General features: G+C 33.3%; 1 protein-coding gene across 3 annotated transcripts in view; it reads right to left on the bottom strand.

The window, feature by feature from the left end:
* Positions 1 to 8,836: 8,836 nt before the first annotated feature.
* The window catches only part of LOC123546894 (uncharacterized), a 40,423-nt gene continuing 21,347 nt past the window's right edge, over positions 8,837 to 27,912 (bottom strand). Inside the window, exons 3-5 of one of the 3 annotated variants that reach the window (XM_045333530.2) lie at positions 27,429 to 27,596; positions 10,255 to 10,966; positions 8,837 to 9,174 (exon numbers count right to left, since the gene is read on the bottom strand). In XM_045333530.2, coding sequence (XP_045189465.2) covers positions 9,164 to 9,174; positions 10,255 to 10,966; positions 27,429 to 27,596 — 891 coding nt within the window. In that variant the 3' untranslated portion in view covers positions 8,837 to 9,163. Of the gene's footprint in view, positions 10,967 to 27,428; positions 27,597 to 27,912 lie in introns of all 3 variants that reach the window. The other 2 variants (XM_045333531.2, XM_045333529.2) reach the window with 2 other exon arrangements.

Here is a 27,912-nt window from a genome sequence, read left to right as displayed (position 1 = left end):
TTATAACAGGTTTGACTCTAATAAAATTAATGTGACAATAATAATACTTACAGACAACATCTAACATTCACACAGGTCGAACACATTCACAAACAAAAACCTGTAAAATGGCCGAACACAATCACAGACTGAAACAAAATGTATCCATAACATCAGTGACACACTGATAACAATAAGATAGCCGAACACATTTCACAGACGGGTACCGATCACATCCACCGACCAATACCTGCATGATAGCTGAACACATCCACGGACCAATAATTGTAAGACTGTCATAACAACTTAGCAACTAGTGTCTCATGTAAAAAGTATTTTGTAGTGAAGTTTAAATGTTATAACAAGCGTTCTAAAGTTAAAGTATACGGGACCCAAATTTTCGATATCAGAACAAACGAAAAATTACCACATCTAGTGTAATATATAAAAATAAAACTAATAAGTGATGTGTACATATGTATTAACAATAATTCGCATTGAGTTTATGTGTCATTCCCAGTCTGTTTGTTGCTCATTATACTGTTATTCGCTTAGAAATTGATAAAACTATCTAAGAAAAATTCACCCTTTTTTATTTTATTAAAGATGTAATTTGCAGAATGTAAATGTTAAGTTGTACGGAACAAATCTTAATTAGGTGAGCGGAATAAGCCGACAGCATTGCATTTTATGTCGAGATTTTCGCATCAGTGTTGCATTTTTGTCAAGACAGAAACATTAATCATATACACTTGTGAATATTCTAAATAGAATGTGTGATATTAACATTTAGCCTGCTAGCGACAAGAGATTCTGCCTTTGCGACCAGTGCAGACCAAAATCAGCCTGCGCATCATGGTCTGCACTGTTCGCTATTCAGTCAGTAAATTTTCAGTGGACACTCCTTCGAATAATAAATGGTACTGTCCAAATTGAATGGTAGACCAGTCCATTTTATAAATTTAGCTGGGGAAAGGTTAAGACATTTTATTACTGTCATGTTTTCCTTGAAATCATTCATGCGTGAAACTAGCGTTTTGATCTTGCGATGAATTGTCTAAAAATGGTAATAATCTCTTTTCTTACCACTGCCGGACTAAACAGAATGTTTCCTTCTCTTTTATGGCAGCATTTTATTTAGAAGCAAACACACGAGGGGTGATTTTACAAAAATATTAGGAATGTCGAAGGGATTAATTGTGTATACAATTCATATATTTAAAAGGTACAATACAAGTATGTTGTTTTCGTTATAAACTTAGACAATAAACATTGCTGCACTCTGCCTAATCTATGCAAGCAGTCAAGGAAGCAATTATTTGCTTGTGACCGGTCGGCTTATACATAGGACGAAGCTCTTTAATAATTTGCGAGTGATAGACTAAGATAACGTCATTTAAACATTTTCGCTGGGTTTATCCTATCAGACACAAATAGAAAGGATTCACAGTTTCGATTTCCGATTGTTTGTTTGTGAAAAGAACTGTTCAGCGAAAATGAATTTATTGACGTTTTAAACACGTTCTTCGTATCAGTATGAAATTGTACTCATATAATACCATGTAAAAAAATCTTTATATATTTTCTTTTTATATTTGGTTAAAAGAAATGTATATAAATTGAATACTATGTAAACATAATATGAACATGTTCAGTTAACACAATACTTGTAATATTACCACCTTACTATTTTTTTCTATTGTATAAACAATTTAGAAAACTATAAGAAGCAAGTAACTATCAATTTATAAAGTACTGTAATACTCAAATATATTTACATTTTTGTCAAGCAATTGTGTTTTCCCATAACAACAATTATAACAAACATACGTTACCGGTACATTTGAAAATAATTTGTATGAAGAAATTAGAATCCTTGTTATTAATACATTAATATGATTGATTTACAAATATAACTATAAAGTATTAAGCCTTTGACTGACTAAACACTTTTACAAACTATAGGTAAGGTTCTTAAACGATATTCATGACTTGGAAGACTTTATTATAGGCAGTTCTTAATGTCTACTTGAACTGGGTTGCTTTGAAACTAATATCTTTGCCTAGATCTTGTGGCCCTTAATGGTGATTGTTTTGTGGATCTGCCTTCTACAAATGAATTGAGTACATCCGTATATGGTGCTTTAGTTCGGCATTTTATATCGTTTTACACGAACAGTTCTGTGGTCACGTGTTTAAGGCATCTACCTGGTACGGGTAACCATTTTCTACCTAGCCTATAACGTTTTGCATGAAAGCGGTTAAGGTGAGGTTCAGCGCGCACCATTAACTGGTTTAAATTGCTCTCACTAACCATATTGATATGGTGCCCCATGGATTTCAAATATTTATTTATTCATTATTGTCTGTATGATTTACAGCGTCCGTGTATTTATGTATAACTATCAGTACATACATTGTTGTTAAGTTTCATAATTTAGGAGGCTATGCCCATGGAACCTGGCTCTTCTTATTGGAAATTTCGTATTGTCATTGTTTTAACAAACATTTGTCTACTGTGCTATTCTATGTTTATGATAAAAGTCTCATATATCATAGATAAGTTTCTTAAACGATGATCTTTATTTCGTTGACAGACGAATAACCGAATGACCATTTTTATTCAATGGTTATGATAAAATTCCATATACGTATTATCTTTAATGAAACTTTCATATACCATGGTACAAAATCGTTGTCTAAAGAAGTGCATGTCATTTACTGTAATGCTGATGGCTTATGAAAAAACAAAACAACAAGCAAGTCATATGTTAAGTAACTTACAGATGTGTAGACAAAAGTAACATATAAAGGAATATAGTTTAGCATCGTCTTGAACAGGCTCAATCAAACCAAGCCTGCAACATTTTCGTTTTTTTCGTGTTGAGCGACCTGTGAAGTTTCTACTTTTTCTATTTTGGATCGTTCAGTGGCAATAAAGCATCAATGTCTGCAATGTGTAGTAAGATTTAACACAGCAAACAAAATGCTAATGGGTACGATCTTTTAATTCGCCCCTTTGCCTTCAGCCGGTTGACAGAAATATTGCGGCAAGTTTAATATGCTGTGGAGAATTATCTCAGTTTCATGCAGTTAAATGCAGGGTAGGGTGAGGTTTGCTGGCCTTAAAACAGATTCACAACTGACCATTTCAAGGCGTTCTTGACCTATCATTTTAAATCTTATGTCTTTGTCCTGAATGTTGGTGGTATAAATCTGCCTCTTTAATATTGTTTACATTAAAATAAAAATAATTCATTTATCAATATCTGAAGAAACTTTCATATACTTTCTGGGCGGCCTGTATTGCGGTGTGTAGCTCTAGCTGTTGCGCTCAGTGCTTAGAAGGATTATAATTTCTGCTGAACATCAGCGTGTGCTGATCATTAAGATTTAAAACTAACACTTTTACAACTTGAAAAATTGATATATATTTTTCATTTTGAAAATTTAAAGGGAAATGTGACATTTAGAAAAGTCGAAACATTTCAACCCAACACAAGGTAAAAATATTAAAATGCATACAAAACCAAATACTTGAAGTATATTGATTTTATTGATCTGTGCAAATACATTTTTTTTCTATCTACATGAGCAAATGATACATATAAAAAGAAATTGATAATGAAAATAATACTTTTTCATAAAATAGTTTTTCTCATGATTCACGGTACTAAACACATTTTCCTCATATGACTCACTGTTCTAAAAATAATTTGTAAAGTTATTTATTATTCTAAAAATAGCAAATTGATTGTCAATCTTTGGCTTGTTATCATCATTAGTATGTTCTTTGTTGCTTATCGTCCATGGCATTCCTTCCTTGATCCACAGATATTAATAGGCCGCAAGATTATTTTAAATAAATTTGTATCATCAGCAAGGGTTCTTTGCTGATTTTCATAGGACCTTTCCTCGTCTCTTCCTTGATTGGCATTTGCAGAACTTATGTAAGCGTACCCCTTCGGATCGTTTGGCGTAGGATCAATGAATGGATTATATGTTTCACCGTGAAGCATAGCCTTTTCCAGTTGTCGGACGATCAATATGTTCTTCAGAAGGTTTGTGCTTGCCTTTAAAGAGTCAGGCAAGTCATATTCCTTTATCGTCAACATGAAATAAAGGGATATATGATTTTATATTAAACTTTACCCTTTCACCTGAAATTGTAATGTCACTTAGCGATGATTGATTTTAGAAGTTACGTTCAATAACAAGGTATATTAAGAACTGCTGGGATACATTTTTTTTATTTAATTTCAGTCAGGTTTGTTCAAAACTTGATGCATTACTGAGAAATATCAGTGACTAAAATTAAAGGATGGTTTGCTTTTTTTTTCTTATCTGAAAAATTGAGCCAACAAGTCTCAAAATCGCATTGTGTTGGCATTTTTGAGACAAAAAAATCGACAGTGTACAATTGTGCAGCTGTAAACTAGTATTCACCACTTCAAAACAAAATGATACGCTAAAACACAAAGGTCCATTTTGCTCTTTTTAAGGTTTTTTCCGACAGTGAAATTGAAACAACCAGTACAGTTTTAAAGCTGATGTAGCGGTGCATAACATAATTCATACTTTTTCGTGAATCTTTTTAAATATATTTTTAATGCGCATAGTTCTATAAGAAATACATTACATTATACTATATTATTTTCTTGAATTCTTTAATCAATTACCTTTCCATCCCCGGCACTTATGCTATATTTAATTTTATTCTCATTTCGTATCATGATAATTATTTTGCTGTTTAATTTTCAAAAACTGCACAATCACTATCCTATCAATATGGTTTGTTTTATATCAGCGACCGTATCTAAGGTACAGGGTAATGAACGTGATTTTTATTGATTTTTTTTACTGAGGATAATCACTAACTACACATGTTGCAACGTAGTTTTATTAATGTTATCGATTATGTTTCTCTCCAAAACCCTCCACTAAATTTTACTGATCACAAGTATAATGAACAATTTTGTATCTGACAGAGTTTAAGCTTTCCAAACATTTATAAATTCCTTATATTTGATTAATCTAAGTATCTTTTATTTAAATACACTTCATTTTAAAACTCAGGTTTGATTTGGCATCAAAGTATTACTTACAAAAGAATGAAACTATAAAGATATCTACTACGTAAAAGATCAATCTTTGTCTTTGGCAAACATACTTCATACACATAATGTCTTTGCTTACCGTAAGAAAGACTTTCATGCAAACCGAATATCAAATACAGTCAAACCAGTCTATAAAGACCATATGGTCTGTAAATGTTAATAAAGGAAACCAAACAAGTGGTAATTAGAGAAAGGTGGTCTCTGTTTAGTGCTGACCTATAGGACAGGTTTGACTCTAACAAGAATAATGTTACAATAATTATACTTACAGACAACATCTAACATTCACACAGGTCGACCACATTCACAAACAAATACCGGTAAAATAGCCGACCATATTCACAGGTTGATACCTTTAAAATCATGTACACACTGTTACCTATAAGATACACATTTCACAGAAGGATAACCTTAAAGACACTGATTCTGGTATGCCTGGTATGTGGCCTATGGAGATGATAAGGTCTGCGTATTGGCGATAAGGGCCAATACACAAGTCAGGACCATTGGTAGACTTGCTTCTGTTTATCATAATAAGCTACTGTATAGCTACTGTGCAGTAAACAAATTGCAGGTGATATTTCTCACCTTTATAGCAAATCAGTTCTCACCTTTATAACGAGTTTAGAAAGCTTGATTGAATTAGGGCTAAATAAACAAAGTGATAAGATACAACAGTGTTTTATCATATTTTTAATAAAGTATGTTTTTTAACAATTATATCTCATTATTGCTGTTTTTTATTATCAAAAATATAAAAAATGCATTCAGGCAAATAGCTTTTAGAAGTAATAAATTATTGTGTATTTTGAACAATGATATATCTTTATTGCTGGATTTTATTATATATAAAAGAAAGTTAACATTATTTAGACAACACAAGAGGAATTAAGCATTTTTAATATATAACATCCTTCTGTCTATATACCTTCTTTATCTATTTAAAATGCAACTGAACGCTTCTTTAATTTCTAATAAAATCCAGCATTTATCTTTTTTTTTTTTCATTTTTATTTTGTTACTTTTGATAAAAAGATCATAATCATTGAATAAACAAACTTGTAATTTCTCTTATTAAGTTTTGAATCATTGTTTTATAGTGAGAAATGCTTTGCTATAAGAGTTATAATTTAATTGGCCAGGACATTACTCAACATGACTGAGCAATCAAAATTAGTATCTTATCAATTAAAATAATTTTGTGTACATGCTGAAAAAAGACTAAAAAAACAACAGCATTTCAATTAATAAAATGCAAAACACAGGAAATAACCAATTTACCTGTAGGCAATAAAATTTATGATTCTCTGACAATAATTAGGCTACATGTCAAGTCTACAGGGGTTTTATGGACCCTTATCAGACTGGACCAGACAGGATCTTGTATATTGGGGATTAAAAAGTCTGGTATTTGGGGGGGTCACTTATATAGGAGATTTTCTTTGCCTTTAAGACAGCTTAACACATTAACAAACCAATACCTGTATGATAGCTGAACACATTCGCAGACTAATAATGGTAAGACTGCCGTACAAATTACCAACTAGTGTTACATTGGAAAATGTAATATGTAATCAAGTTTTGATACTATGCGGATACTTGTAATAGGCATGCAGCTTTCTAAAATAATTTATGCAATTAAGATAAAATACAAACAAGAACAAATATTATATGGACACTTTTGCACTAGTACGTACCTGCTATTCAAATAGACCAAACCTTCTGTAATTACTCAGTTAAGTTTTGTTTAACTATTAACTACTTCAACAAATTTTGTAGCCTGTCATTTTGAAACAAACAGCGATACAACCCCACCCCCGACCCCATCCCCACAAAAAATGCAGCTTTCCTTGCTGCACCACATTGAATCTGACAAGCGCTCAACATTAAAGGTATACTGGATCTAAATTCCGATGCTTAGCAGACGAAAAACTACTAATACCACATCTAGTTTAATATACAAACATAAAATTAACACGTTATGTGTACAAACATACATTGCTTTGTATTGATATGCATTGGGTTTAAAATTGTACACACGTTATACATGTATAACTGGTGTACTACCACAAAAAGACTGGAAGTTTATTTAAGGAACGGCCCTTACTGTAATTCATTTAGTTATGAATGTACATAATTAATTTATATATTTAGTCAATTCAATGATTAATACATGTACATTTGATGAGGACTTTGTACGTTTGGGATAAACATCTAAAGATAAAATATTTTAGTAAAAGATTGGCATTGGATATCATTAAAACTTATGTTATGAGTTGTGTATTCTATGCCTTTTTCCCACTGTGTCATTTATGGTCTGTCTGCCGCCCTTTATCACATGCAAAATACAGTTTAAAGATTGGCAAAACTACCTAAGAACCCATTTATTTCCACATCTATGTAATTTGCAGAATATAAATGTTAAGTTGTACGGAATAACTTTAATTAAGTGAGCAGATTAGGCAGACAACATTGTATATCATGTTCAGATGTTTACATCTATGCTATATTTTTGTGCGTTTGAAATAAAACAAAAACATTGCTCTTAAGTATTTACGAATTAAACTTCGTCAAGATTAATTAAGAATACTCTAAATTAAATAAATCATCCAGACATTTTCTTTTGTCTAAATTTGGAATCATTCATGCGTGAAAATAAGTTGGACGATTTAAATAAAAATCACGCATTTTGATCTGCAATGATTTCTATAAAAATACATGTAATGATTATCTATTTCTTACAACTGCCGGACTCAAACGGTACGTTTCCTTTTCTTTATTGGCACATTTCATTCAGAATCAAAGCACACGAAGAGTAATTTAACAACGCAATTAGATATGTGGAAGGGGTTAACTGTGTATATACTCCGTATATGTTTAAAACGATACAATATGTTGTTTTCGTTATTAATTTAGACAAGCAGACAAAAGAGCAATTATTTGCTTGTGCTTTGTCGGCTTATACATAGGACGAAGTTGTTTATTATTTTGCCAGAGATGTACTTAGGATACGCCATTTAAGCATTTCTCCTGTGTTTATACTATCAACATAAATCGAAAGGATTCACAGTTTAATTTGCGACCTTTAATTGTTTTATTTTTAAGACTATAGTTACCGTAATGAAAAGCACTTATCAACGAAAATGAGTTTAAAGACGTTAAAACACATTGTCCATATCAATATGTGCAACAGTCGTCGCAGGTTTTGTTATCAAAACTATAGAGCTACATGTAAATCCTTTCGAACAATTTTATTTGGCAATTTGTTTTAAGAGACGTCATGTCACAGCTTACGGTAAATATCGTTTTAAATAATTTCATGTTGTTTTTTACAGCAAACATGCAAAAGTCAAATGATTCTGATACAAATATCCAAAAGAAATCTTAAATTCCCCGTAGGAAAAAAGAGAAAATCATTTTTTTCTAGTTTTCAGGGGAGATAACTCATGAAAAACCAAAATTATCAGGGGAGGTTATCTAAAGGAAATTTTTGAGAACTTCTGTCACTATATAACTTGTCAATATGCACCTTATTTCTATCGTTTGACATTTTTAAAGCTTACATCATCAAGTTGTATGTACGCTTTTGTTAAAACTGAGGCCTGTTACACATGCTATCTTTAATGAAGTATTCTCTTTACATGTACGTCCTCATGGCTCGTTTTGCAACCAACTTGAGCTATCATAAAACTGGATGATAACTTTTCTTTATTACTCGTAAATAAAACATTCTAAACAAATTTTAAAAAGAACTCATACCTTTATTTACCACTTTCCTCTTGTCATATTCAAACCAAAAACATTAAAAACAGTATTACATATAACAGTACGGTAGACTGTTTGACAGTGCACATGTTGAATACCATGTCCTCCAAACAAAATTATTTACTGAAATGTTGACAGTATCGCGTTTCATTTATCCGAATTCAGTTTTGTTAAACTACATAGACAGTTCCTCAGTATGATAATGGTTTGCTCTGTCGTTATCTGTTACTATTTCAGTGTAGAACATTTCTTTTTGACCGTCTTTCGGGGGTGACATGACCACTAGTTGTATTCCCTTCCACTTATGCCTTCTCTGCAAAACAATCATTGACATTGTCGAATACCTAGTGAATTTCCAAAAGTTACAAATATGCAAATTACAGCTCTTATTGATATTGAACAATAACTGATTATATTCTAATTACACTGTTACTGCACGTTCAAGGTAAAAATGATTGTTTAGAAATAAACAAGGAAGAAAACAACATTGTTAATATTTGGCGCTCCCTTCGTTCAGCCCGTCGTAGACGGACTAAGTGAAAAGTCTGTATAGAATGTATGTATAATTCAACTTTTAATCTACTTTAGTTTTCATGTTTTTCTTTTAACCAAACTTCTATGGAAATCTGAACAAACATGGACATGCGTTTGATATGAATATTCAACGGGGAAGAATGTGTCTTGTAGTACTGGTTAACTTCACAGCAAGTGACCTTCCGCAGCAATAAGAAAATGTTCTTATATATCTGAGTAAGCAATATCAAAGTTAGATTTATCCTCACTGTTTATACAAATTACAGCTCTGTTTTAGATACTCATGAAAATGCAGGTTATATACCTTGTTCGGGCAAGACGGATAGATAATAAATATAAGGTTATGATAAAATCTTTGAAAAAAATCAACCGGAAGCATACAACGAAACCAGGCAAATAATAACAGGCACGGTTTGCATGAGACAGCTCCTGATAAATATTTAAATTGATATATACAGTCGTTCCATGTGTCATACGTATCACAGAAAGTAATGCTGGTAAAACTAAAATAAAATCGTTTTCTTTAATCCAACAAAAAAAAAACAAAAAAAAAAAAAAAACAACAAACAAACAATTAATAAAAGTTATATGCTTATAAATGTTATAGACCGTTTGATATTTTGTGCTTTTTGTTGTTATTTTTTTTTGCTAGAATTATAAAAATGTCATAAAGATCTCAGTTGTTTTTTGCGACAAAGCATTCTACAAACACACATCTATGTTAGTCTATTTCTGTACATTATTATCTATGATCTCGACTTATTTTTGAATTTTCGTCTTCTTTTTACATACAGACACTCTTTTGATGTGGAAAGACATAAAGATCCTGGCAAACGCCTAATGTCTTCTTTGAGGTTACCTGTCAGTTTAGCAAGTGTGCCAGATTCTTCTCTCTCTTTAATGGTGTTAGTTTGTGAAGATGCGGAAAGATCAGATGGTAGCCGAAGTACCGTAGACTGTCTTCCAACTGTTTTTTTCTCAAGTGCATACCTTTTACTCATTTTGTCGAGCACATCATTTAAATTTTCAGCCATTATCGACCTTTTTCCATTGCTGCATCTTCCTCTGTTGCAGGCAAACTTCTTAACAGGATATTTCTTGATAAAAATCATTTCAGCCGCCTCTTTTGCCTTTCTTGTTCTTCTACTACATTTAGGTCCTTTGCATAACTGTCTTCTTGTATATCTGTTACGGCATCCAAATCTTCCACAGAAAGGATTTCTTTTTAGCTTTTCTGTCTTTTGATATAAAGCGTTTTCTTTGTTCTTCACATTTTCTTCTCTTAAGCAGTCTTCAAAGGCCTCTAATGTGTAAGAGCGTTGTGAGCAAACATTAAAACTATTTTGAAATTCATGCCTCCCTTCTATTGTGCCACCAAATTGGACGTCTTTAACGTTAAGAAAACTTCCATCTAGCTCATTTACTGTATCAGTCAAGTCTGTGAGTGCATCATCAAACTCATCTTTTATTGGAAGGACTTTCCTAATGACGTCATCGTCAAATTTATTCTCTATTAGAAGATTTTTCTTAGTGACGTCATCTTTAACAATGATGCTATCAGAGCCAATATTCTGTAAAAGATATAACAATGATAACATTAGTGACCAGTAAACTAAATTGCAATTACTGCATTACAGATTTAACTAAACACTCTGATTTATTCTCAGTAATGCTAAGGATCAATGTTAAAAATGGATTCAATGTAGTTAAAGCTCGATTTAAGTTAATTTTAAACCGTTTTAAAATTGTCCTATTTTCTTTTTTTTTTCTTTTCACTTGCCCCACACCGCTGTGGGTTCGAAACCTAGCTTGGGGTGTAGAATTCTTTCATGTGAGGAAGTTATCCAGATGGCTTACAGAAGATTTTTGGTTCTACCTAGGCGCCCTCATGTGCCCTAAAATGCTGTACGGAGCGGCACATGAAGTGTTCCTCTGTTGCATCATGGCGTCTGCACGGATGATCTTATTAGAGCAAGGGTGGGTACTAAACTTTATACCACTCCTACAAGTGTCTACATGCACACGCATTATCACACACCTACTTCAATCCAGAAATGTTATTCCAATAACAGTTTTAATAATTGTAAAGCGTGAAATACTTGAAAGAAGTAGAATGCTAGATGAAATATTGTATGATATAAAGATGCGTGAAAATAAGGTTTAATATATATTCCATTGATTAATGAAAATAGAAAATTAATTCTTCAGGAAGTTGCAAAATGCACGCAAAACCAGAAAAAGATGAATCGTTTCAATATAAAAACCAAATGCAAAGCTATATTTCCAAGTAAGCCATACAATATTTCATTCAGCACAGAACCATGCATATGTCGAATGAAATACTTACTGTTTTACTCACCAATTCTGTAGCATGATTTTTTCGTAAATTTCTTCTTTGAAACTTGACGAAAGTATCGATACTATACATTATGTTTTGAAGTGGACCCTTAATTACAATCGGCAAATTCCGTTCTCGATCACGTATTCTTCGTATCCGATTTCGGCATTAATCGTACTGTTATATAAAAGCAATGTTCTGCTTTGGCGGAGGACGCCGAATACGTAATCTCACGAATATTGCCGATTGTCATTCCGGATCGTCGACTTTAAAGTACACTTCCGGTTGAAATAGAAATTTTGCAGTTAAAAAGATGCCGATTGATTAAATAGAATATATTTACCATCAAAATAAACTTATGAAGGCCGGTTGGTATTTTCCACTGTAAATGTCAGCTCTTTTGGACACCATTTATTTTCGCAATGTGGACTCAATTTTCGCATCACGATAACAAAGTTAGAATAATAGCGACTCGTTAGTTAGAATAATAGCGACTCGTTCTATAAAACGTTTGAAACGTATCTTTTCAACTTTTTAATATGACTTTTAAGACTAACGGGCATGTTGCCAGCATTAAACAAATTCTTACATCCGCCTATCGAGACATTCCGACTGATGTAAAACTTGTACTTGGTTCTTGAAAACATACTTAAGAAATTTCAAAATTGACAGTTACAGAATAGGCCATTCAAAGAGTAGAAATATTGAACAATGATGGTAATAATATTTACCTGGAAGAATTCAAAAGTCAGCGTTGATACCACTGTTCCACTCTTCATGCTTTTTACCAGAAAGTAAACGACAGAATAAAGTTCTCTCGAAAGTTATGTTAACAGATCAGACATAAACGTACAGGTCTCTTATATAGGGTGGACAATCAACGAAACCTTCCAGTCGTTGCGGGCCAGCAAAAGGTGCTATTGTCCACACTGGAACAGTACCACTATAAAAATTATCCAGTACTGAACAGTTGTTGGGATATCAGTTGAAACCAGGGGCTAACCCACAAAAGATCTCCCTACTGACCACTTCACCGCTGCCTCACTTTGATGAAACGTTTTCTAATGTTACGATGCTATGTTGTTCTTAGTTCTATGCTTCCAAAGGATCCTGTGATGGATTTATAGAGTCCAAAAGCAAGTGTTCCATGTTTTTAGATTGATGAAAGTGTGACAGGGATATGTAACGTCCCCTTTTCAGCGATATGTTGAAACATATTTTAACACCCCTTTTTACATTCTGCTGGGTTTTCAAAAGTATTCTAAATATTTCTAAAATTAGATATAACGATATTAACATCATAAGCCTTCTAAATAGTTCTAAAATTAGATATAACGTTATTAACACCATAAGTATTCTAAAAAGTTCTAAAATTAGATATCAAATCAAGTACATTTAACTTAATTTCATATGTCATATCATATTCATAGAATGAAGGTATTCTTATTGATTATTTTTTTATTTCTGTCATGTTGTTTCATATAAAGTAAAAAAGGGTTATCATGGTTCATATTCTGAAGGAAATTCAAAAGTTATGGAACAGCCTCTTCCATGCTGGCAGGAAAACACAGTAAAATAACTTCTGTTTTCCAATTTATCTTAGTTTACAATGACCTTAATCATTAAGTTATAATACTTTATCAAATTTCCTCTAAAAAAAAAACAAAAAACAAAAAACAAACAACCCCCCCCCCCCAAAACCGGCCTTTCTAATATTTCGTCAGGCAAGAAATTACTAAAATAATATGTTATGAATGAAAATTACGATTATTTTAGCTTTCACTTTTTTGTCTTATATACAAATAACCCATATAACGATTGTTCCTAATTGTTCCTAATTACACATTGCAATTATTATATCGTAAACCATTTCCTGCATATTAATTTTTGGGCGTTAAACTACTTCGCTAAAAGCATAATTGTAGTACCGACATTCCAATGACTAATTATCCAGATTCTAAGTTGTATGATGTTGACTGAGATGAAACATTGAGAAAGGAAATATAAATGACGCAAGTATATTCAGTGATATATGTCTTATTCTATCACGGCCCGATTTATTTTCTTATTAAACAAGGAAGACTGAAACTGTATGCTATTACGCAACACACAAATTTTTGCGTCCAATTATGACGTCATAGCGTAAAAGTCATAGTGGCGAGCTGGAAAAGAAATCTAGGAAAAACAGGCAAATGTTTGATAACGTGTTAAAATCGAAATAATATATATCAAACAGTGACTTGCTCTTGAATAAAATCATTGTTGTGATATAATTCTTTCGAATCTGAAATGATAATCAAGTTATTCAACGACAAATCACCGAATGAGATATATCATTTCTCAATTAAAATATGTCGGCGATACGTCTCCTTTCCAGTTGTGTTTTAGTTCCGTTGGACGGCTAGATACTTCATTAAGCAGTTCCAAAAACTCACAGGGATTGAGCTATTTAGATGATTGATTTCTGTCATTTGTTGTCGGACCTTTAATTGTTTTTCTTTTGTTGATGTACAAAGGTTTTCTTTGTTTTACATTAATTTACATTACTATTTCTGTGGTTTAAATATCGAATCATTTGTAACCATTCCAAATATTAAATACTATTATGTCAGAGGAAACCCATATCGTAACTTTCCTTTAAGTTAAGAAAATGATGGGGAGTAACACCGAGGTTTAGTCCACTGGCCGTTCCAAGGCGGTACGACACCATATTATTGAATTTGTATGTCTTTTTGTTTTATTCTACCTTTGCAGATTCATGTATGTACTCTTTGTGTACACATCTATACATACAGTCTTGTAGGTTGCATTTAAGGTGGACTTGGTTCCTGGAACGCGGCGATTCCTGTTGGATCTTTGTTATTGATTTTAACTTATTGTACTTTTGTTTTAGACATTGTGGGTTCTTTTACGCTGGCAAACAATTTTAGAACAGGCAGAGGTTTTGTGCATAGTTAATCGATTTAGTTAAACATTTGTAATTGCAATGTTAACTGTTATAAAATGGTTCCTTCATTATAGTACGTATTTGTTTATTTGTTCGTTTTTTGCTCATTGTCTATTTGTTCTACTTTAACTGTGTAGTTTTATTACGTATCATCATTTAAGGGAACTGCGTGCTTAGAAAGTGGTTATTGTTGATGAAATGCTATCCTTCTTTTTACATATTAAACGGTTTTTGTTAAAATGATTTTAAGATGTTCCTCTATGTGGTTTTTTCTTTGTTATCTACTTGTTCCCCTTTTCTTCATATCCGTTACCCGTGTATACACAACTGTGATAATTCCATAAAAAGAAGGTGCGTTCTTAGACTATTATATTGCATCTTTGTCCTTGTTTCTTATTAGATATCTGACGTCTTTCAATGGATCTTTTACCTTGTTTATTATTGTTTCTTGTTGGATCTTTCACCTTGTTTATTATTTTCCTTACTGGATATTTGACCTTGTCTTTTTGATCTTTAACCTTGTCTTTTATTGGATCATTTACCTTGTTTATTATTTTTACTTACTGGATCTTTGACCTTGTCTTTTTGATCTTTGACCTTGTATTTTTGACCCTGTTTATTGCTGTTTTTACTGGATCTTTGACATTGTTTACCGTTGTTTCTTATTGGATCTTGGACCTTGTTTCTTATTGGATCATTTACCTTGTTTATTATTGAAGATTTGACCTTGTTTATTATTGTGTATCATTTAAACTTCAACCTTGTTTATTATTTGATCTTTTACCTTTTCTTTGATCTTCGACTTTGTTTGTTTTGGATCATTGGCCTTGTTTAAAATTGAATCTTTGACCTTGTTTATTAGTTATTATTTGACATTTCTTGCTATTGGATGCTAGATCTAGTGAGTTATGTCTTCTTTATTACTAGACCTTTGGACTTGCTTCTTTTCGGATCTTTGACCTATTTTCTGGATCTACGATCTTGTTTCTTTTTTTATCTCCGACCTAACTTCGTGGTAAATATTTTACCTTATTAAGCATTGTTTGTTACTGGACCTTTGAACTGTTTATTATTATCTATTATTGGATTTTTAACCTTGACTATTACAGGATCTTGTTTATTATTGGATCTGTGGTCTTATTTATTATTCAAAATAGAGACTATACACATTCCACCTAAGGGACCCTGCTTAGCACTACAATATCTTCCAAGTGTTGTTTAATAGAAATATATTTATAACTACTTACAAATACTCTCTTGGGCCCAGACAGGAATTACACATACTATTGATAACGTTACTTAAACTGCCATTTATATTGCGCATGGTCAAACCTCATACAAGCCTGGTTCATCGTGTTGTTTCAGATGTCAACAGTCAACATGCTACAAATAATCAGCATCGGCCAATACTAGTTTTGAAGGTACTACCTGTGTATAAATGGTTAAATTTAAAATATCGTATACAAAAACAGCAGACAACCAACAGAAAAATGCAGAAACGGTTTGTTTGATTCTGTTTATGACAGGTAATTGAATGTGCTATACCCTTCACGCCCCATAGCATTAGCGAAAGCGAAACTCTGTTTGTTTGTTTTGGGTTAAACGCCGTTTTTCAACAGTATTTCAGTTATGTAACGGCGGGTTAACCTAACCAGGTTCCAGGATTCTGTACCAGTGTAAAACTGTTCTCCGCAAGTAACTGCCAACTTCCTCACATGAATTAGAGGTGGAAGACGAATGATATCACACACAATGTCTTCTATCAAATTGTCACGGAGAACCTGAATACGCCTCGCCCGGGGATCGAACTCACGAACCCGCTATCCTTAGATCAGCGCTCTACCTACTGAGCTAAGTGGGCAGGCTCTTGGCTTCTAAGGATTACAAAAATCAACTCTGGGTGTGTGTAGGGGACGACTTTTACAGCTGCCACACAGCACGAAAGGAATGATATTGTAAAGATACTTGGAAGTATAGAAAACATCCAAGCAAAATATTGAACATATTAGAACACTCGGTTTGATAAAGTATGTTCGTGAACTGGACTTGATCACACTGACACAAAATGAAAGAAGAGCTAATATATTTCCCTTTGTCTGTCTATACATAGGTTTTGGCGAAAAGTTTGAACTCTTCAATCTTCGGGCGGATTTGTTTATAATGAGCAGAACCCGTGTGTGTCGAAATCTTTTTCCACTGTAGGGCGAAAATGGTTTCAAATTATCTTTTTTATATTTGGTTTTTGAAAAAGAAGGGGAAAATGATTGATTATTTTGAAATATTCTCATGGAGTAAATCGTAGTCTTTATGAAGGGCGGTCGGAAAATATCCGGACTTTTCATGCTCCTGTCTTTCCACGTGCTACCGACTCATATTATACACGAGCGAAAAAAAAAACAAACAACATTTTATCGCCTATAAATCGACCAACTTATTGTCAATGTGAAATGTGGATACATGTAAAAAAGGTAGGTGTTAGGGAGATTTTATGGAATTGTTCTGAAATTTCTGCTTTTAGAAAGTGAAAAACCTTGCCACATTTTTCTAAAGCCTGCATATCCCGCTCAACTTTTTTATAGTTGGGTTTCACAGTTTATGGTTGGCAGGAGAAACGTGAGGAATAAGCCGAGGCCAGGCAGGCGCGCTGAGGCAGTGGCCCCAACAATGGTGGCGAATGTTGATAGTTTTGTCAAGAAAGATTGCAGAGTGACATTTCAGGAGGTAGCTAATTAGTCTAGGATTGGTAATATGTTAGCACATCAGACTTTTACACGTAAAATTAGGTATAAGCAAGGTAAGCGCTAGGTGGGTACAAAATAAAGCTGACAGAAGACCAAAAGGGAACCAGGATGACAATGGGCGTTTTAGCTGTGATGAAATATGATTAGCAACTGTATTGTCACTGGGGATGAAAGGTGGGTTCATTATGCTGAACTTGAAACAATAGCTCAGTCAAATTAGTTGAAACGAGCTGGTCCCCCACCTCCTCTCTCTATGGAATGCCGGGACTGTCTGATGTGATCAACTATAGTTTCATTATGTTAACATACAGTATTATCATGTTTAAAGCTGTGTTTTCTTGTTAGTTTCCTGTACTGTCTTGTCCACTGACCATATTATCTTGTCAAACGGACATGTCATTATGTAAAATGTACAGTATTAACTTGTTTAAATCTGTGTTATTTTGTCTGTTTGCTATACTGTCTTGTCTACTGAGAATATTATCTTGTCAAACGGACATGTCATTAAGTTAACGTACAGTATTAACTTGTTGATAAAGCCGTGTTATTTTGTCCGTTTGCTATACTGTCTTGTCTACTGACCATAGTATCTTGTCAAATGGACATGCCATTATGTTTACATACAGCATTAACTTGTTTAAAGCTGTGCTATTTTGTCTGTTTGCTATACTTTCCAGGCATGTAGGAAGCATTTTCAGATTGGCAGGGTGGGGGGCACACAGTTTGAAAATCAGCCGGCCTGTAACAAACCCAGTTCCATGAAACGTTAAACAACATTTTATTTTTAGTAAGGCGATGTTTATCCATAAAAAAACCCTACAAAACTGCAGGGCACAGCTAAAATTGACTCGCTGTCAAAAGATTGCTATGATAATTTATAATTACCTTAATTCGTCAAATTATTGAGGGGCTCTGACCCCCTGCCCCACCCCCTGTTTCTACGGCCCTGCTTTCTTGTCTACTGACCATATTATCTTGTCAAACGGGCATGTCATTATGATAACGTACAGTACTAACTTGTTAAAATCTGTTTTATTTGTCTGTTTGCTATACTGTCTTGTCTACTGACCATATTATCTTGTCAAACGGACATGCCATTATGATTACATACAGTATTAACTTGTTTAAAGATGTGCTATTTTGTCTCTTTGATTTACCGTCTTGTTGACTGACCATATGATCTTGTCAAACGGACATGTCATTATATTAACATACACTATTAACTTGTTAAAAGTAGTTGTGTTATTTTGTCCGTTTGCTATACTGTCTTGTCTACTGATCATATTATCTTGTCAAAGGGACATGCCATTATGTTAACGTATAGTACTTACTTGTTTAAAACTGTGTTATTTTGTCCGTTTGCTATACTGTCTTTTCTACTGACCATATTATTTTGCCAAACGGATATTTCATTACGTTTACAAACAGTATTAACTTGTTTAAAGCTGTGTTTTTGGTCTGTTTGCTATACTGTCTTGTCTACTGCCCATATTATCTTGTCAAACGGACATGTCATTATGTTAACGTACAGTATTAACTTGTTGATAAAGCTGTGTTATTTTGTCTGTTTGTTATACTCTCTTGTCTACTGACCATATTATCTTGCCAACGGATATTTCATTATGTTTACATACAGTATTAACTTGTTTAAAGCTGTGTTTATTTTTGTCTGTCTGCTATACTGTCTTGTCTACTGCCCATATTATCTTGTCAAACGGACATGCCATTATGTAAAAGGTACAGTACTAACTTGTTGAAATCTGTGTTATTTTGTCTGTTAGCTACACTGTCTTGTCTACTGACCATATTATCTTGTCAAACAGACATGTCATTATGTTAACGTACAGTATTAATTTGTTGATAAAGCTGTGTTTTTTGTCCGTTCGCTATACTGTCTTGTGTACTGATCATAAGGTACAGTACTAACTTGTTAAAATCTGTGTTATTTTGTCTGTTAGCTACACTGTCTTGTCTACTGACCATATCATCTTGTCAAACAGACATGTCATTATGTTAACGTACAGTATTAACTTGTTGATAAAGCTGTGTTTTTGTCCGTTCGCTATACTGTCTTATCTACTGACCATATTATCTTGTCAAACGGACATGGCATTATGTTAACGTACAGTATTAACTTGTGGATAAAGCTGTGTTATTTTGTCCGTTTGCAATACTCTCTTGTCTACTGACCATATTATCTTGTCAAACGGATGTGTCATTATGTTTACATACAGTATTAAATTGTTTAAAGCTGTACTATTTTGTCTGTTTGCTATACTGATTTGTATACTGACCATATTATCTTGTCAAACGGACATGTCATTGTGTTAACGTACAGTACTAACTTGTTAATAACTGTTTTATTTGTCTGTTTGCTATACTGTCTTGTCTACTGACCATATTATCTTGTCAAACGGACATGCCTTTATGTAAAAGGTACAGTACTAACTTGTTAATATCTGTGTTATTTTGTCTGTTAGCTACACTGTCTTGTCTCCTGACCATATTATCTTGTCAAACAGATATATCATTATGTTAACGTACAGTATTAACTTGTTGATAAAGCTGTGTTTTTGTCCGTTCGCTATACTGTCTTGTGTACTGATCATATTATCTTGTCAAGCGGACATGCCATGATTTTTGCATACAGTATTAACTTGTTTAAAGTTGTGCTATTTTGTCTGTTTGCTATATTGTCTTGTCTACTGACCATATTATCTTGTCAAACGGACATGACATTATGTTTACATACAGTATTAACCTGTTTAAAGCTGTTGTGTTATTTTGTCCGTTTACTATACTGTCTTGTCTACTGACCATATGATCTTGTCAAAGGGACATGCCATTATGTTAACGTATAGTACTTACTTGTTTAAAGCTGTGTTAGTTTGTCCGTTTGCTATACTGTCTTGTCTACTGACCATATTATCTTGTCAAAGGGACATGCCATTATGTTAACGTATAGTACTTACTTGTTTAAAGCTGTGTTATTTTGTCCGTTTGCTATACTGTCTTGTCTGTTTACCATATTATCTTGTCAAACGGACATGTCATTATGTTTATATAAAGTATTTACTTGTTTAAAGCTGCGTTTTCTGTCTGTTTGCTATACTGTCTTGTCTACTGCCCATATTATCTTGTCAAACGGACATGTCATTATGTTAACGGACAGTACTAACTTGTTGATAAGGCAGTGTTATTTTGTCCGTTTGCTATACTGTCTTGTCTACTGCCCATATTATCTTTCCAAACGGACATGTCATTATGTTAACATACAGTACTAACTTGTTGAAAGCTGTTTTATTTGTCTGTTTGCTATACTGTCTTGACCATATTATCTTGTCAAACGGACATGCTATTATGTTAACATACAGTATTACCTTGTTTAAAGGTGCTGTTTTATTTTGTCCGTTTTCTATACTGTCTTGTCTACAGACCATATTATCTTGTCAAACGCACATGCCATTATGTTAACGTAAAGTACGTACTTGTTTAAAGCTGTGTCAGTTTGTCTGTTTGCTATACTGTCTTGTCTACTAACCATATTATCTTGTCAAAAAGACATGTCATTATATTAATGTGCGATGTTCACTTGTTTAAAGCTGTGTTATTTTGTCTGTTTGCTATACTGTCGTTTCTACTGACCAAATTATCTTATTAAACGGACATGTCATTATGTTTGCATACAGTATTTACTTGTTTAAAGCTGTGTATTTTGTCTGTTTGCTATACTTTCTTGTCCACTGCCATATTATCTTGTCAAACGGACATGTCATTATTTTAACGGACAGTTCTATCTTGTTAAAAGTTGTGCTATTTTGTCCGTTTGCTACACGCTCTTGGCAACTGACCATATAACCTTGTCAAGCGGACATGCCATTATGTTAACATACAGTTTTAGCTTGCTTAAAGCTGTGTTATTTTGTCTGTTGTTTGCTATTCTGTCTTGTTTACCGACCATATTATCTTGTCAATTTGACGTTGACGTACCAATATGTTATCATACAGCATTAACATGTTCTGTACCATATTAACTTCTTCAACGCAATGTTGTTGTTGTTGAGTAAAGTATGGTGCAGTTATAGTATATGGTGATGCCATCATTACGTTTCCTAATCCCCGCATCGTATCCGTACCGTATCGGGAATAATCGGTTTTGTACGGAAGAACGGCGGAAGAGTGCGGAAGCTGCAATCTATTTTTAGAAACATATTTCGTGGTAGTTATTATCTTTATGTACTCTTATTCATAATAATTATTACATAAAAGCAAATGTTGAGACAATACTTCTATAAAAATTATACAAAATATCTTTATAATGTAGATTTGGGAAGTTATAGGTAATCTGCAGTTTCTTTAATTCCTTAGTCGTAAGTATTAATAATAAGAATATGAATTTTACATTAACGTACATATGAAATTGCTGGTAGTAGTTACATTTATATGTTTAACGTTTATCTTAAGATAGTATGATTATGATAAGTTTGTTTTTAATTCGACATGACAAATATAATAAACAAGTATTTCAGGTGTAGAAATGATTTGTAAATTGTGTCAGACAAATTGATGATAAACAAAGTTTTTTCAGACTAAACCATGGATGGACCTACCATCATCACAATCATCATCATCATCATTATTATTATTATTCGAAATCTCGGCGCCATATTTAGATAATCAAGATTCAAGAAATAATTAAGGGATTTAATAAAGATATATTATTTTTTTACGTTCTACATTTCATCTTCAAGATAGATATTTACGAACACATATACTTGATTAAGTTTGTATTACATAAAGGAATGAAAGAGCGTTTCCCTGCTCTGGAATGTGCAGTTACTTTTACCAATATCTACAGATGACAAACTTTTTCGATAACATTTTGCGCCGGTTTATCTTTTCAAAAATAAGTACTTTGACGAAAAGCATATTTGAAAGTGAAAGCATCAATAAAAATTGTCAAAACCTTGAAATTTAATATTCACAAAGCTTTTTGCCGCAAAGACTTTAAAAACAATACATCTGAATTTTGAATATTTCTATATATAAGTGAAATTTACACAGGTTAGTCCGAAGAGAAATAGCCTCCTGCTTCTTAAATTTTGTAATTCTCACTTTAGTATGAAAGTTTAATATGTTTAAATAATCTTATTCATAGTGCTTTGCCATATTCTAATTAAATTACAATAGTTCGTAGTTATGAAAAAAGATAACCGCGAAATATATTTCTAAAAAATAGCCTGCGGTTTCCGTACTTTTTCGCCATTTTCCGTACAAAACTGATTGTTCCCGATTATGTATGTACGGTACGGGTACACAGCTTTAAAAAAGTTGACACTGTATGTTAACATAATGACATGTCCGTTTGACAAGATAATACAGTCAGTAGACAAGACAGTATAGCAAACAGACAAAATAACACAGCTTTAAACAAGTGAATGCTGTATTTCAACTTAATATCATGTCTATTTGACAAGATAATATGGTCGGTATACAAGACAGTATAGCAAACGGACAAAATAACACAGCTTTAAACAAGTTAATACTGTATGTAAACATAAGGGCATGTCCGTTTGACAAGATAATATGGTCAGGAGACAATACAGTATAGCAAACAGACAAAATAACACAGCTTTTCACAAGTTAGTACTGTATGTTAACATAATGACATGTTCGTTTGACAAGATAATATGGTCAGTAGACAAGACAGTATAGCACACAGACAAAAAACACAGCTTTAAACAAGTAAATACTGTATGAAAACATAATGACATATCCGTTTGACAAGATAACATGGTCAGTAGACAAGACAGTATAGCAAACAGACAAAATAGCACAGCTTTAAACAAGTTAATACTGTACGTTAACATAATGACATGTCTTTTTGACAAGATAATATGGTCAGTAGACAAGACAGTATAGCAAACGGACATGTTAATACTGTATGTAAACATAATTGCACGTCTGTTTGACAAGATAAGATAGTCAGTAGACAAGACAGTATAGCAAATGGACAACACACAACTAGACAAGACAGTATAGCAAACAGACAAAATAACACAGTTTTTTACAAGGTAATACTGTATGGAAACATAATGGCATGTCCGTTTGACAAGATGATATGGTCAGTAGACAAGTTAGTACAGCAAACTAACAGGGAAACACAGCTTTATACAAGTTAATACTGTTACATGATGAAACTATAGTTGATCACATCAGACAGTCCCGGCGTTCCATATGTCTCCCTCTGCTGGCAATTTTATGCTTGTTGATTTTTGGAATTTAGATGGAATAATACTGGCTCATTTCATGCAAAATGGTCAACTTGTGACTGCTAGATACTATTCAGATATACTTATGAAAAGAAGTCACCGGCTAGCCCAGAAAATTATCCTTCTTTTGCATGACAATTCCCCCTTTCATACTGCTTCATTTACAGTAAAACGTATCAACTCCTTTAAGCGGCAACTGCTATCCCACCCTTTGTACAGCCCAGACCTCGCCCTTGTGACTTTTATTTGTTTTTAGAACTGAAAAAGGCTCGCTGGAAACAAATTTGTGACCAGGGCGGCTTTGATTTCAGGTGTAAATTGGAACCTCAGCAGTAGGTTTACTTCGTTGTTTGCAGACAAAATACAAAATCTCCCACGAAGATGGCAAAAGTGTAGGCAAAAGGACTGGGGATACTTTTGAAAAGAATTAAAAGAATTTTTTGAAGAAAAAAAAAAAGAAAAAAGAAAAATAGCAAAAAGTCCGGATATTTTCCTACAGCCCCCCGTTTTATATGACACAAAAATGCATTCATCATTTGAATTTCTATTTCCAAGCAATACGGAATTTTGAACATACTTTTTCGAAAAGTTTAACACTATTAGCATCTAACAATAAGCTGCAATGCAAAATCAAAAATGTTGCAAATATACAGGCATACAATAGATGCAAGAGCTGTATTCAAGCATCTCATGTTGTATATTTGCATGATGTTTAGTTTATAAGAAACTAGCACGGCTTTTGACATTTGATTTTCGACCTAAAAGATAAAATATATCCCATAAAATTAGGAATAGTGCAAATCTCTGTTGGCCTTATGCACATATTTCCATAGTGGGTGAAATATACTCAGTAAGCACTGAATTATTAAATCAGCTTCTCATTGTGGGATATAGGTTGTACTATAATAGCATATATGTAGACTGTTATTATGTAATAAGTCATTTCTATTTGTCCAAAAGACCGCGTTTGTTTACATATCCTCTCAATTCGGCAGAAATCACCTTGCATTTATTAGTCTTGAAGTTATCGTTTTACCTCGGGAAAACTTACTATACAAAAAAGATCATGTTTAGCATAAGAAATATAAGAATATTGTCAAGACAATGTTACTTCTAAAATAGCTATAAACTATTTGACAGACATTTTTTTTAACAGAAGAAGCTGTATTGTAAACAAAGGAAGTTATCGTAAACTTTCTTATAGCGTTTTTCTGTTATTATTTTGATTGGTGGCGTCCTCATGCTTCTAAAGGACTGTTGTACAGATTGTATTAACTGTCACAACAGTTTTGAAATGCGGTGTGGTGGCCATAAATGGAATTGGTGTTTCAGGTCCTGGTATTAAAGAGGCACTGAATAACAGCTGGTGATAGAGGTTGCGAGTGGTATTGCACATTTCGTTACCTCACACAAACAGAACCGAGTTTGCTATTATTATACTTCGTTGCGTTCTTTGCCTCAAAGGATCGTCTTACATACATCTTATTTAGTGAGTCAAAGTAAACAAAAAGAAAATTTAGCATGTATTAGTGCGTTGAAAATCTGCTTAAAGGAGTCAAAACATTTTTGTTACTAAGCCTTTTCTACAAAAAAACAGGCAATTTTTGATTTTTTCCCTCAATAAAGTATAAAATATACCGTTAGGGAAGATAAAAATCTTTACTTTCGATATCATTTGTATCTATGTCACATAGAGAATGACAGAATACGATCATTAATACAGCCGTCATAATATGCTAGAAGAAATCATCTTGACATATCAAGATAAACTTGCTTTATCGGCTTTGATTGGTTTACTGGTGCTTGTCGGTTTCAAGCTATTAAGCACACTACATGTAATTATCAGCTTCATTTAATTATCAATTATATATGTCTGTGTAGACTTAATGTAGACCAAAACAGCTAGATATTCACTGTGAAGGCATATAACAAACACTCCCCGGATAACTGCACACTTCAAACAAACACACCACATCAAAAGATAAAATTATAAAGGGAATTTTTGCATTTCTTTGAAAATATGTCGGATATTAAGCCGTATTATAATTGTCCTGAACTTATATGACGAGTGGGATTAACTCACATGAAAATAAAGAAGAATACTGTGCTTAAAGTAGTTGTTTATTGGAAATATTTTATTTTGTACTTTCAATGGTGTCCTGCGTGAAACCTTTCAACTACACCAAACAAGTCGAACCCAAATTACAAGATATTTTTGTCATAAGGACGGTTTCATCAAAAAAGGATTATCAAATAAAATTCGTTTTCTTTGAATATGGCTAAACAATCCGCTAAATTTAATATTCTGATGCAAGTATTCAAACGTTAAAGAAAAGGATATTAATACATATATACCTACAGCCACATACGCTGCATACCCATGTAAGGTATTTCCATTTCTTCCGCTATCTTTTCTCTACGAAATCAAACAAAGGTTAATTACTTAACAATAATTTTGTTAACATGTATCAATCTTCAATATCTAATTCAGTTTCTAGAATGATACACGGAACAACATATGTCAAGTGAGTAAGTGGCCTCGTCCGTCCTCTATCACTACGCCAATAACGTTGATTAATAAAGTCCATACAACAGAGTCTACTAATACAAGTCTTGGTTCAGGTAAGAAAAAGTAGTGACTAGGTGTTTAGATGCCTGAAAGCTTAGCTAGATACGTTCTCAATTTTTCTTTCAGGCTTATAGGTAGCACAAATATGAATGAATACAGATCATATTAAGATATACGATTACTATGTCAACGTCATTAGTTATGTCGCTTAAAGGGTAAAAACATCTATGTATCATAAAAACTGTTCATGGTAATCGGGTCTGATGTATGATTTTTGCATATGATTAATCTCTATGGCATAAGTTTTCTTAGCTTTCAAGAGAAATTGGAAAAGGACCAATGCTTGTTTAAAACAATCGCACATCAGAGAGTGCCAACCAGATGAAACTTAGTTCTTCTAAAGTATTAATATATGTACTATTGTGTCCAGTGACATCCATTTCGAGTATTTACCATATCTGTAAACATACATTGCAAAGATTGTTAATATGTAGCAAAGCAATATACATAGAAATAACATGGTAAGAAGAACGCATAGAGGAACTACTTATTTAGATTCATACTCAGTTATTAAACGCATAAAACAAAAAAAAAAGTAATTACAAATATCTAAGAGATTTGAACCAAAACGCGAGTGCCTTATATCCGTAAAGAACGACAGGCTGGCTCGTACCTCCAGAGAAACTTATCACAAGCCTAGAGTTCAAGATATGTAACACATGCAAAGTCATTAAAATCATTCCTGTAAGTAGATTTTTTTGAAAATAAAACCATGCTTTAAATATTGATAGATGTATACAATTGTCATGCTATTCTTCAGAGTTTATAACAGTTCTCATGCGGTCTAAGAAAGAGCTGCGTTTGTTTGGATTAGCACAACCGAAAGCCCCAGGATTGCAAAAGAAACGTTTTTCTCCTGAAACGTTTCTTGAGCTTCTATATCCTTTCGGAGCGTTTCGAAACACCAGCCGTTTTCCAGGGTTTCCGCAGCCAAAGAATCCGTTACAAAACGGCCTTTTGGATCGTGTCACGGAATCAGAAGGAGTTTCATGCAGAGACTGAGGAGAATGTGAAAGACGAAGTGCATCGAGCAGATTAGGAGCAAGCCTCTTTCCGCGAAGACGTCCACATCCAGTGAAGCCATTACAGAAAGGACGCTTTCTTACCGGTCCATCGCCATATTCTTCCTGCGTCTCGTCATCAAACAATCGGTCCGTGACGTCATCAAATTTTTCTAGAGCGGCAAAGCGTCTATCAAGTTCGTTGATGTCGTCTAGCAAAGGATACTCTCTCGAGTCTGTCATGGGACTAGCCGACAACTTATCGGTCAGAATCTGAATAAAAAGATAACTACATATTACAAATCTAAATAATGCTTCATCACGAAAAGGTATTTGAATAACTGAAAGCAGAATCTTTGAAGTAGCGAGCTCGATAAACACAAACAGTAGTCTAGACGCTTACAAAGTTACATCAAAATGATGTAATGTAGAAGTATTTCAGATCGATTAAGGAAATCATAAGATTTAAACACTTCTATGGCTAGTCAAATTGTGAAATTTGCATCATGGCTCGAACCTACTGGGGGAAATCAGCCAGTTCTAAGTGCAACGTGACGTACAGCAGCTACGCGATATCTGTGACCTGTTC

Source organism: Mercenaria mercenaria, chromosome 9 (assembly GCF_021730395.1).
Source record: "Mercenaria mercenaria strain notata chromosome 9, MADL_Memer_1, whole genome shotgun sequence".
Lineage (NCBI taxonomy): Eukaryota > Metazoa > Mollusca > Bivalvia > Venerida > Veneridae > Mercenaria > Mercenaria mercenaria.
The sequence above is the reverse complement of the archived record's forward strand: the minus strand, read 5'-3'. Positions and strand labels throughout refer to the sequence as shown.